Source organism: Heteronotia binoei, chromosome 10 (genome assembly GCF_032191835.1).
Source record: "Heteronotia binoei isolate CCM8104 ecotype False Entrance Well chromosome 10, APGP_CSIRO_Hbin_v1, whole genome shotgun sequence".
NCBI lineage: Eukaryota > Metazoa > Chordata > Lepidosauria > Squamata > Gekkonidae > Heteronotia > Heteronotia binoei.
In genome coordinates, this window is record NC_083232.1 from 7653789 (window position 1) to 7666050 (window position 12262).

Below are 12262 nucleotides of genomic sequence, written 5' to 3' on the forward strand. Positions count from 1 at the left end.
AAGGAAGGCATTTTAAAAGGTGTGCCGTCCCTTTAAATGTGATGGCCAGACCTCCCTTTGGAGTTCAATTCTGCTTGTCACACCCTTGCTCCTGGCTCTGCCCCCAAAGTCTCCTGGCTCCACCCCCCAAAGTCCCCAGATATTTCTTGAATTGGACTTGGCAACCCTACTGCAGTCACATATGGTAGATATAAGAAAATCCCACTCTCATTAAGACTTAAAGCAAGGTGATTCGTTGTCCCATATTCTTCTTTACTGCTCCCAATATGATACTTTACGCCTCAGGCTCCTAGGCCCAGTTCTGCTCAATATGACATGTTGCTCAGACACTGCAAATCTTCGATACAGAATTTCAGAAACTAATTAGTGCCGTCTTCTGAATGATTTGTCATCTGAAATAACGGAAAAGGTTGCTTTATTCTTGAGTACGGTCATCAAGGATCGACTGTCTAATGTATAACTGTATATGACTGGTTTATTTTGTTATTTCTGTATCTCTTTTTTGCCTTATTCCTAATCTGATATATGCCGATAAAGGCTTGTGTTGGTTTGTTTATAAAGTGTATTGTTAAAGAAAAATTAAACCATGAAAATAAGGAATTAAGTCTGGCGGCTGTAATGTAAGGGATGCTAGTGAGGAAGTAGGGTAAGCTCTTTGTGGCGCGGAGTATTTAGCATAATTATTAGTCCAGTAAGTGAGGTTGCCAAACTCCAGGTGGGATGGGAGAAAAAAGCCGCGGGAAAAGCCATGGGACGGGAGAAAAAAGCCGCCCTGAGCCACTTGGTGGGAAGGGCGGGATATAAATAATAAAATAAATAAATAAATAAATGTGGGCATTCATGTTAAATCAACCTCAAATGGAGAGCCAGTTTGGTGTAGTGGTTAAGTGTGCGGACTCTTATCTGGGAGAACCGGGTTTGATTCCCCACTCCTCCACTTGCACCTGCTAGCATGGCCTTGGGTCAGCCATAGCTCTGGCAGAGGTTGTCCTTGAAAGGGCAGCTGCTGGGAGAGCCCTCTCCAGCCCCACCCACCTCACAGGGTGCCTGTTGTGGGGGAGGAAGGTAAAGGAGATTGTGAGCCGCTCTGAGACTCTTCGGAGTGGAGGGCGGGATATAAATCCAATATCTTCATCTACCTCACAGGGTGTCTGTTGTGGGGGGGAAGGGAAAGGAGATTGTGAGCCGCTCTGAGACTCTTCGGAGTGGAGGGCGGGATATAAATCCAATATCTTCTTCTTCTTCTTCTTCATCCTTAGAAATTCAATGATTTATATACAATTGTTCATAGAAATTACAATGCGACACAAAGTGCAAAAGAGAAACTACTCCCGAAACAATAAGTTCAATCAAAGATTTCAGGTTTTCACGGCTGGCAACATCATTAGGGTTTGTAGAATCTTTCGGGCTCAAGTGCCGTGTTCTACTGGAGAAAGTTTTTCTTCCAGACGTTTCGTTCTCGGCTACGGAGAACATCCTCAGTGGCGTTGCAGCCGAAGCAGGCGCTCTGACCTTCTGGCCTGCTCCGGCTGCAACGCCACTGAGGATGTTCTCCGTAGCCGAGAACGAAACGTCTGGAAGAAAAACTTTCTCCAGTAGAACACGGCACTTGAGCCCGAAAGATTCTACAAACCCTAATAAGCTCAATAAGTTCCGACAGTTTGTTCCTTGAGATTGGTGTCGGGAAGTATTGTGTAATGCCGTGAAGACAGAGTCCAAGGCTCCAACTCTTCTCTGTTAGCCATTGCATAGATGGAAGGCAGCAAGGCAGAAGGACGCAACAGGGATGCGCTAAATGCCCTGTTTCACACGAGGCTTCAACGAGCTGCATAAGTAAAGAGTTAAAAATCACTAATACATGAACGTTACAATATCAAACAATACAATATATAATTCTTATAAATAGAAGAAGATAGAAGATATTGGATTTATATCCGCCCTCCACTCTGAATCTCAGAGTCTCAGAGCAGCTCACAATCTCCTTTATCTTCCTCCCCCACAACAGACACCCTGTGAGGTGGGTGGAGCTGAGAGGGCTCTCACAGCAGCTGCCCTTTCAAGGACAACCTCTGCCAGAGCTATGGCTGACCCAAGGCCATTCCGGCAGCTGCAAGTGGAGGAGTGGGGAATCAAACCCGGTTCTCCCAGATAAGCGTCCACGCACTGAACCGCTACACCAAACTGGCTCCACACCAAACCTTCGATCACGATTAAAATCATTCATATTGGAGACCAACGCTCCTACATTCAAGAGACAATGGCGGCAATAGAAAAGTGACCACGATGCACTTATAAACAACGGGTGTTCCGAATTTCTTAAAGGCACAAACACAGAGTTTACAGTGGTATACTTAATACATAGTGAACTGCTTTTTTCTCCTGTTAACATTGCAATTTCTATGAACAATTGTATATAAATAATTGAATTCCTAAGGATTTGAGGTTGATTTAACGGGAATGCCCATGTGGCTTTTTTCTCCTGTTCTGTCTTTTCGCGTTACTCTGTTTGGTTGCTATAAACTCCAGGTGGAGCCTGGATATTTCCTGTTTTGGGAACTGATCTCCAGGCTACAGAGATCAGTTCTCCTGGAGGAAGGTGAACCATCTCAGTGGATTTAACCGTGTGTTTTTACATCAATTATTTACATCAATTATTCCCAACATTTCTTTGTTTCTAAGTGAGGCCCATCAAGCTGGTGAAAGGCTTACAGCAGGTGGACGTCCACGAGAAGGAGTGTGCCACGTTTGAGGTGGAACTGTCGCACGAGAATGTGGAGGCAACCTGGATGAAAGATGGCTTGAGGCTGAAGTCACAGGACAACTGTCGAATCAGCGCCCAGGGGAAGAAGCATTCTCTGACTCTCTCCTCCCTGGCTCTGGAGGACTCGGGACTTGTCAGCTTCAAGGCAGAAAGCATCCACTCAACAGGCAGGCTTAATGTGACAGGTGAGCATCCGATGCAGTTTCCTAGAATCCTGTTTCCACTACGGACGTCTGTGTTAGTGTCAGCCAGTCCTTTTGGATATTTAGCACTTTAACCTGGTAACATCAGTTATCAACAGAGTGTCTAGAGAAAGGGAATGATACACAGGGTGCGATCACATAAAAAATTTGGCCTGACCTAGTCACACCTCCAATCTGGACGTAATGTGCATGATCATATCCACCCATCTGCCCCCCCAAGTGCCATCTGTACCTGCCTCATTGTCTAGAGAAAGGGAGTGATACACAGGGTGCGATCACACAAGAAATTTGGCCTGACCTAGTCACGCCTCCAATCTGGACTTAATGTGCAGGATCATATCCGCACATCTGCCTTCCAAGTCCCATCTGTACCTGACTCATGGTCTAGAGAAAGGGAGTGATACACAGGGTGCGATCACACAAGAAATTTGGCCTGACCTAGTCACACCTCCAATCTGGACTTAATGTGCATGATCATATCCACCCATCTGCCCCCCCAAGTGCCATCTGTACCTGCCTCATTGTCTAGAGAAAGGGAGTGATACACAGGGTGCGATCACACAAGAAATTTGGCCTGATCTAGTCACACCTCCAATCTGGACTTAATGTGCATGATCATATCCACACATCTGCCCCCCAAGTCCCATCTGTACCTGCCTCATTTTAGGATGGGCTGGGACTGGATTAAATACCTAGTAGGAACTTCTTGGTAGCAAATCTCTAAAGTAAATGTAGGGCATGTTTTCCAGCTGTCTAAACAGCGCAGCACGCAATGCACCTGTCCTTCACTTGCCTGAGCAGTCTGAATGCTCCTCTTGCCCGTGTACGGTGGGTGTCTCTCCCAGGAGCAGGGCACACCTCAAATAATACTGGCTTTTTCAAAGCCAGGATACAGTCAGCTCAAATTCTTTGTGTGATTGCAACCATAGATTCTACTTAATACCGGATAGTAGCCTGGCTGCAGTATTCTGTACCAACTGAAGTCTCGGAGTGGTTTGTACTTCCATTTTATTTTTGACATATCCAAAGCCTCATGCTAGAATATGTGCACAAGTCAATTTCTTCACATACTTAGTAAGGAAAATCAAGATTAGGCAGCATTGGGTTCAGCTGACATATGAAAATAAGAGAAGCTACGTTGGATCAGGCCAATGGCCATGCAGCCCAACGCTCTGTGTCGCACAGTGCCCAAAACCCAGGTGCCATCAGGAGGTCCACCAGTGGGGCCAGAACTCCAGAAGCCCTCCCACGGTTGCCTTCCCCCCCAAAACACTAAAAACATAGAGCATCACTGCCCAGAAAAAGTGTTCCAGCTATATGATAGCTAATAGCCACTGATGGACCTCTGCTTCGTATATTTACTCCGTCTCCTCTTGAAGCTGTTGTGGGGAAGTAGGAACACTCTGTCTCCCCCTACTGGAGCAAAGCACAAATACACATTTGTGGGCCTTGGAAGATGCAGATCAAAAGCTCTTTGGTTTGATACTGAGAAATGCCACATATGTTTGTATTGCTAAGCAACAAACTCTAAAACCCGGTAATTCATACTTCCTTTCTTTGTCTTCCTTTTCCTTGGCAGAACGGCCAGTCAAAATAACCAAGCCCTTAGCGGGCATCAAAGTGCAGCACAAGGATGACATAACCTTTGAGTGCGAAGTCTCCAGGCCTAACGCAACAGTGAAATGGCGGAAGGTATTGATTTTTTTTCTTTATCAGAAAGCTATCTCTTCTCCCACCCCACCCCCAGACTTTTCCAATGGTCCTCTCACACACTAACTCCTGCAGAAAAAACCTCCAGAGGAAATATACAGTATTTCTTGTACAGTTGTAATAGACAGGGCTTTTTTGTAGCAGGAACTCCTTTGCATATTAGGCTACATGTAGACAATCCTCCAAGAGCTTACAGGGCTCTTAGTACAGGGCCTACTGTAAGCTCCAGGAAGATAGGCTACATCAGGGGTGTATGGAACCCCTGTGGAACTCAGCAGGAAATCCTTTGCATATTAGGCCACACCTCCCTGATGCAGCCAATCCTCCAAGAGCTGACAGGGCTCTTCTTACAGGGCCTACTGTGAGCTCCAGGATGATTGGCTACATCAAGGGTGTATGGAACTCCTGTGGAACTCAGCGGGAAATCCTTTGCATATTAGGCCACACCTCCCTGATGCAGCCAATCCTCCAAGAGCTGACAGGGCTCTTCTCACAGGGCCTACTGTGAGCTCCAGGATGATTGGCTGCATCAGGGGTGTTTGGAACCCCTGTGGAACTCAGCGGGAAATCCTTTGCATATTAGGCCACACCTCCCTGATGCAGCCAATCCTCCAAGAGCTTACAGGGCTCTTTGTACAGGGCCTACTGTAAGCTCCAGGAGGATTGGCTACATCAGGGGTGTATGGAACCCCTGTGGAACTCAGCGGTAAATCCTTTGCATATTAGGCCACACCTCCCTGATGCAGCCAATCCTCCAGGAGCTGACAGGGCTCTTCTTACAGGGCCTACTGTAAGCTCCAGGAGGATTGGCTACATCAGGGGTGTATGGAACTCCTGTGGAACTCAGCGGGAAATCCTTTGCATATTAGGCCACACCTCCCTGATACAGCCAATCCTCCAGGAGCTGGCAGGGCTCTTTGTACAGGGCCTGCTATAAGCTGCAGGAGGATTGGCTACATCAGGGGTGTATGGAACTCCTGTGGAACTCAGTAGGAAATCCTTTGCATATTAGGCCACACCTCCCTGATGCAGCCAATTCTCCAGGAGCTGACAGGGCTCTTAGTACAGGGCCTACTGGAAGCTCCAGGAGGATTGGCTACATCAGGGGTGTATGGAACCCCTGTGGAACTCAGCAGGAAATCCTTTGCATATTAGGCCACACCTCCTTGATGCAGCCAATCCTCCAGGAGCTGACAGGGCTCTTAGTACAGGGCCTACTGGAAGCTCCAGGAGGATTGGATACATCAGGGGTGTATGGAACCCCTGTGGAACTCAGCGGGAAATCCTTTGCATATTAGGCCACACCTCCCTGATGCAGCCAATCCTCCAAAAGTTTACAGGGCTCTTCTTACAGGCCTACTGTAAGCTCCAGGAGGATTGGCTAAATCAGGGGTGTATGGAACCCCTGTGGAACTCAGCGGGAAATCCTTTGCATATTAGGCCACACCTCCCTGATGCAGCCAATCCTCCAAGAGCTCACAGGGCTCTTCTTACAGGGCCTACTGGAAGCTCCAGGAGGATTGGCTACATCAGGGGTGTGTGGCCTAATATGCAAATGAATTCCTGGTACAAAAAAAGCCCTGTTAATAGATGCCAAAGCCAAGCAGCCAATTTGGGGGGGGGGGGAGGAATACTACAGACCACTTTCTACAACTTCCAGAGAAGCTGGGGACCTCTTGGGTGCCTACCGCTGGTTCCTAGCAACTGTCCGAATTGGCTGGTGTATCGTTGAGTATGATATTTTCTTTTCAGACGTGTGAGCATCTTTCCCAAGAATTCAGGGACGAGTTGCTAAACTCTAAGAAACTGACAATGTTTGGATGTGAGAGTTTTGCAGGTCTTGTTCGGTGGTGCCTTAAAGCAATAGAATGCTTGTTTTCTTATAGATTCAGGAAGGCAGCCATGTTGGTCTGAAGCAATAGAACAAAGTTTGATTCTGGTGGCAACCGTTTAAGATTGAATCACGTATAGGGTTTCACGTGTTCATCTTAAAGGTGCCACCAGAATCAAACTTTGTTCTATTATTTTTGTATCAAATTTGGCAAGATATACATAGGTTGCTGAATCCATTAAGAGCGCACTGATAAACCCTCACTGAAACCTCTTCCAGTTCGGTGTAGTGGTTAAGTGTGCGCACTCTTATCTGGGAGAACCAGGTTTGATTCCCCACCCCTTCACTTGCACCTTCTGGAATGGCCTCTGGTCAGCCATAGTGGTTAAGTGGGCGGACTCTTATCTGGGAGAACCGGGTTTGATTCCCCACTCCTCCACTTGCACCTGCTGGAATGGCCTTGGGTCAGCCATAGCTCTGGCAGAGGTTGTCCTTGGAAGGGCAGCTGCTGTGAGAGCTCACTCAGACCCACCCACCTCACAGGGTGTCCGTTGTGAGAGACGAAGGTAAAGGAGATTGTGAGCCCCTCTGAGATTCTTTGGAGTGGAGGGTGGGATATAAATCCAATATCTTCATCTACCTCACAGAGTGTCTGTTGTGGGGGGGGGAGGTAAAGGAGATTGTGAGCCGCTCTGAGACTCTTCGGAGTGGAGGGCGGGATATAAATCCAATATCTTCATGTACCTCACAGGGTGTCTGTTGTGGGGGAGGAAGATAAAGGAGATTGTGAGCCCCTCTGAGACTCTTTGGAGTGCAGGGCGGGATATAAATCCAATATCATCTTCTTCATCATCTTCTTCTTCCTTCTAGGATGGAGTTGAGCTACGGCCAAGTAAAAAGCTGGCAATAATTTCCCGAGGGACAAAAAGGAGCCTCACAATACACAAATGTGAATACGAAGACCAAGGAAAATACATGTGCGATGCTGTTGATGATAAGAGTGTGGCTGCTTTGGAGGTCCATGGTACGTTTTGTCAGGAAGGGGAAAATCTTTCTCCATGCCTTTGCAAAACATGGAGCGCTGAGCTGGTCCAGTTTTTTTTAGTGATGTGATGAACATAGCTTTAGGAGTTGGTTTCCCAGTGCAGATGAACTTTGTGCTAAAGGAAAGGAAAGGAAAGGAAAGGAAAGGAAAGGAAAGGTCCCCTGTGCAAGCACCAGTCGTTTCCGACTCTGGGGTGATGTTGCTTTCACGACGTTTTCATGGCAGACTTTTTACGGGGTGGTTTGCCATTGCCTTCCCCAGTCTTTTATACTTTCCTCCCAGCAAGCTGGGGACTCATTTGACCCACCTTGGAAGGATGAAAGGCTGAGTCAACCTTGGGCCGGCTACCTGAATCCAGCTTCCGCTGGAATCAAACTCAGGTCGTGAGCAGAGAGTTCAGACCTCAGTACTGTAGTACTGCTGCTTTACCACTCTGCACCACGGGGCCGCTTTTTGTGCTAAAATCAACCTGCAAAAAAAAGGGGGGGGGGTTATTTGTTAATCCCAAGAAAGCAATACTATTTTATAATTTACGGTAGTATGTGTTTAGGGTTACCAGGTCCAACTCAAGATACCTGGGGACGTTGGGGTGGAGCCAGAAGACTTTGGGGTGGAGCCAGGAGCAAGGGTGTGACAAGCACAATTGAACTCTGAAGAGAGTTCTGGCGATAACATTTAAAGGAACCACACGCCTTTTAAATGCCTTCCTTCCATTTGGAAATATTGAAGGACAGGGGCGTCTTCTTCTGGGGCTCATAGAATTGGACCTCCTGTAAAGGTCCCTTCCAACTCTATGGTTCTATGAGTCTATGGTTCTATTTAAAACGAAAACGGAAAGCCCTGCTCCTTACTGAAGTCAACTTGGCTTCACAGAACAATGGAGTACACAGCAAGGCATGTGATGCAAAACTTAATACAGGTGACCCTTTAACATAAGAACCTAAGAGAAGCCATGTTGGATCAGGCCAATCTCTTATCCAGTCCAACACTCTGTGTCACACAGTGGCCAATACACACACACACACAGTGGCTAATAGCCACTGATAGATCTCTGCTCCATTTTTTCATCCAATCCCCTCTTGAAGCTGGCTATGCTTGTAGCCGCCACCACCTCCTGTGGCACTGAATTCCGCATGTTAATCACCCTTTGGGTGAAGAAGGACTTCCTTTTATCCATTTCAACCTGACTGCCCAGCAATTTCATTGAATGCCCACGAGTTCTTGTATTGTGAGAAAGGGAGAAAAGGACTTCTTTCTCTACTTTCTCCATCCCATGCATCATCTTGTAAACCTCTATCATGTCACCCCGCAGTCGACGTTTCTCCAAGCTAAAGAGCCCCAAGCGTTTGAACCTTTCTTCATAGGGAAAGTGTTCCAAACCCTTAATCATTCAAGTTGCCCTTTTCTGCACTTTTCCCAATACTATAATATCGTTTTTGAAGTGCGGTGACCAGAATTGCACACATTATTCCAAATGAGACCGCACCATCGATTTATACAGGGGCATTATGATACTGGCTGATTTGTTTTCAATTCCCTTCCTAATAATTCCCAGCATGGCATTGGCCTTTTTTATTGCAAACGCACACTGTCTTGACATTTTCAGTGAGTTCTCTACCACGACCCCAAGATCTCTCTCTTGGTCAGTCTCTGCCAGTTCACACCCCATCAACTTGTATTTGTGGCTGGGATTCTTGGCCCCAATGTGCATTACTTTGCACTTGGCCACATTGAATCTCATCTGCCACGTTGACGCCCACTCACCCAGCCTCAACAGATCCCTTTGGAGTGCCTCACAATCCTCTCTGGTTCTCACCACCCTGAACAATTGAGTGTCATCTGCAAACTTGGCCATTTCACTGGTCACTCCCAACTCCAGATTCTATTTAAAAACGAAAAGCCCTACGCCTTACTGAATTCAACTTGGCTTCCCAGAACAATGGAGTACACAGCAAGGCAGGTGATGCAAAACGTAATACAGGTGATCCTTTGGTATTGCAGGTCGTCTTCCGAGTGCCAAACAGTTTAGATCTGTAGAGAGCAGTGAAGCTGGCGATCAAAACCATCTACGAGCCAGAGGGCACAGAGCCTCCCCATCCCTGCCGCTGATTTGCTTCTACCGCTGTTGTGTTTTTAACTAAAAGATGGGAGGGGCACCACAGGAGATTCTAGAGCGGAGCCTGTATAGTTGGGATGTCTGTTAAACAGAAGAGGAGAAGGAACATCTATATTGTTGGTGACCCAGTCTCTGTGATCTTTTAGCTCGAGACGTCAAGATCGTGAAGCCCTTGGAAGACGTGGAAGTAAGTGAGAAACAGAGCGCTTCTTTCCTCTGTGAAATCTCTCACGATGATGTGCAAACCCAGTGGTACAGTAACGAGAACAAAATTCGGGCCGGAGACAACATCAAACTGCGCCAAGAAGGTAGGCAGGGGAGATATGAAGGGGGATTTGTAGAAGGGATAAATGAGTCCCATGTCGGATATTCATGCATCTATTCATTTCTTATTTATTGTCCTTTTTTTTTGCAACCAGAGTTAGGGTTGCCAAGTCCAATTCAAGAAATATCTAGGGGCCTTTGGGGGTGGAGCCAGGAGACTTTGAGGGTGGAGCCAGGAGACATTAGGGGTGGAGCCAATATCAAGGCTGTGACAAACATAATTGAACTCCAAAGGGCATTCTGGCCATCACATTTAAAGGGATGGCACACCTTTTCAATTCCTTCCTTCCATAGGAAATAATGAAGGATAGGGGCACCTTCTTTTGGGGCTCATAGAATTGGACCCCCTGGTCCAATCTTTTTGAAACTTGGGGGTATTTTGGGGAGAGGCACTAGATGCTATACTGAAAATTTGGTGCCTCTACCCCAAAAAACAGCCCCCCCTCAGAGTCCCAGATACCCACGGATCAATTCTCCATGATTTTCTATGGGAATAAATCTCCATAGGGAATAACAGAGTTCCCAGCAGACATTTCCCTCCCCTCCCCTTGCTTTCTGAGGACCCTGAAGCGGGGGGAGGGTCTCCAAACCGGGGGATCCCCTGCCCCCACCTGGGGATTGGCAACCCTAACCAGAGTCCTAAGCAGCAAACCCTTGTCCCGACATAAAACTCGTTCCACAGGAAAACATGGAAGAACTTAATGGTCGCTACTCCAAAAGCTGATGTGTGATTTGACAACCGTTGCTCGAAATTTTGCCACATGCTGGGTTGTTTGTCTTCAGCGCTAAGTAACCAGGATGATTTTGCTTCTGGAGAGAGGAAGTCCTTATTAAATAAATGCAGGCCCATAGCCAGAAAATTTTAGTTGGGGGGGGGACCCACAGAAAAAAATTTCAGGTGGAGGGCCCCCCCTGCTCTGGCTGCCCCCACTCTCTCTGCTGCCACTTCTCTGGCAGCCCCTGATCTTCCCGCCACTCTGGCAGCCCCATCTCCTCCTCCACGGCGCCTCTCCCTTCCTCCTACTCACCCACCTCATAAAGCTCTTTCAAGGTGCACCCCGCCCCTGGCGATCAGCTGATTGGCGGGGAAAGCTGTGCCAAGGCCGGCAGTTCCTACGCCAGCTTTCCCGCGTGCTCAGCACATTCAGCGCTGGGGCGGCCAGTGCTGAATGTGCTGAGCATGCCGGAAAGCCAGTGAAAGAACCACCGGCCTTGGTGCAGCTTTTCCCGCCAATCAGCTGATCGACGGGGGTGGGGGGGCACCTTGAAAGAGCCCCAGGAGCCGGCGCTTCACTGCACTTTTCCCGCCGATCAGCTGATTGATGGGGAGGGGCTTGAAAGAGTCCCAGCAGCCAGTGCTTCACCGGGTTGGTGGGAGGGAGGGGGAGGCGCCCCAGAGGGAGGCGGGGGCCACCAGAGTGGCGGGAAGATCGGGGGCTGCCAAAGCAGTGGGTAAGTGAGGGGCCATAAAGGTCGAAGGGGGGGTTCGGTGGGGAGGCCGCCCCCCTGGGCCCTCCTGTGGCTACGGGCCTGAATAAACGAGATATCAGTTTGTTTCTTAGAGCTAAAAATTCGGGGCAGTCAAACTGAATAAAATTTGATCCTCTTATTGACCAGTTTGTTGGAAAGGGTGTAATCAATGAGTGGTCTTATTCAGCGATCCAGTCTCTTGGGGGCACTGTTGCCGATAAAATTTTACAAATGGTAATACTATACACACTATGTCTCCAGACCTTTTTATTTTTGATTTATGGCTGGACTATTCAAGGGAAAAGAGTCAGTGTTTCTTGGTTTCGATACTGATTGCAGCTGAAGACTTTTGGAAGTTGCTGAGCAAACCTGTTGACTTGTTACATACAAATCTCTCTGCATACTCCTGGGAACTGTTATGGGTTTTAACTTTTAGTGTTACACCCATTGTAATTTTGAAATGTTAAATAAAGACCTTGAGAAACTTGAAAAAAAAATTCAAAGTGGCCTTCCATAGATTTAGGGTTGCCAAGTCCAACGCAAGAAATAACTGGGGACTTTGGGGGTGGAGCCAGGAGACTTTGGGGGTGGAGCCAAGAGCAAGGGTATAACAGGCATGATTGGACTCCAAAAGGAGTTCTGGCCATCACATTTAAAGGGACCGCACACCTTTTAAATGCCTCCCCTACGTTAGAAATAATGAATAATGATAGGGGCACCTTTTGGGGGGGCTCATAGAATTGGACCCCCTGGTCCAATCCTTTTGAAACTTGGAGGGCATTTTGAGGAGAGGCTCTGGATG

General features: G+C 47.6%; 1 protein-coding gene across 1 annotated transcript in view; it reads left to right on the top strand.

Moving 5' to 3' along the window:
* Positions 1-12262, top strand: part of OBSCN (obscurin, cytoskeletal calmodulin and titin-interacting RhoGEF) — a 294242-nt gene that overhangs the window by 76631 nt on the left and 205349 nt on the right. The window contains 4 exon segments of the mRNA XM_060248274.1: positions 2680-2946; positions 4544-4656; positions 7376-7529; positions 9813-9974. Coding sequence (XP_060104257.1) covers positions 2680-2946; positions 4544-4656; positions 7376-7529; positions 9813-9974 — 696 coding nt within the window.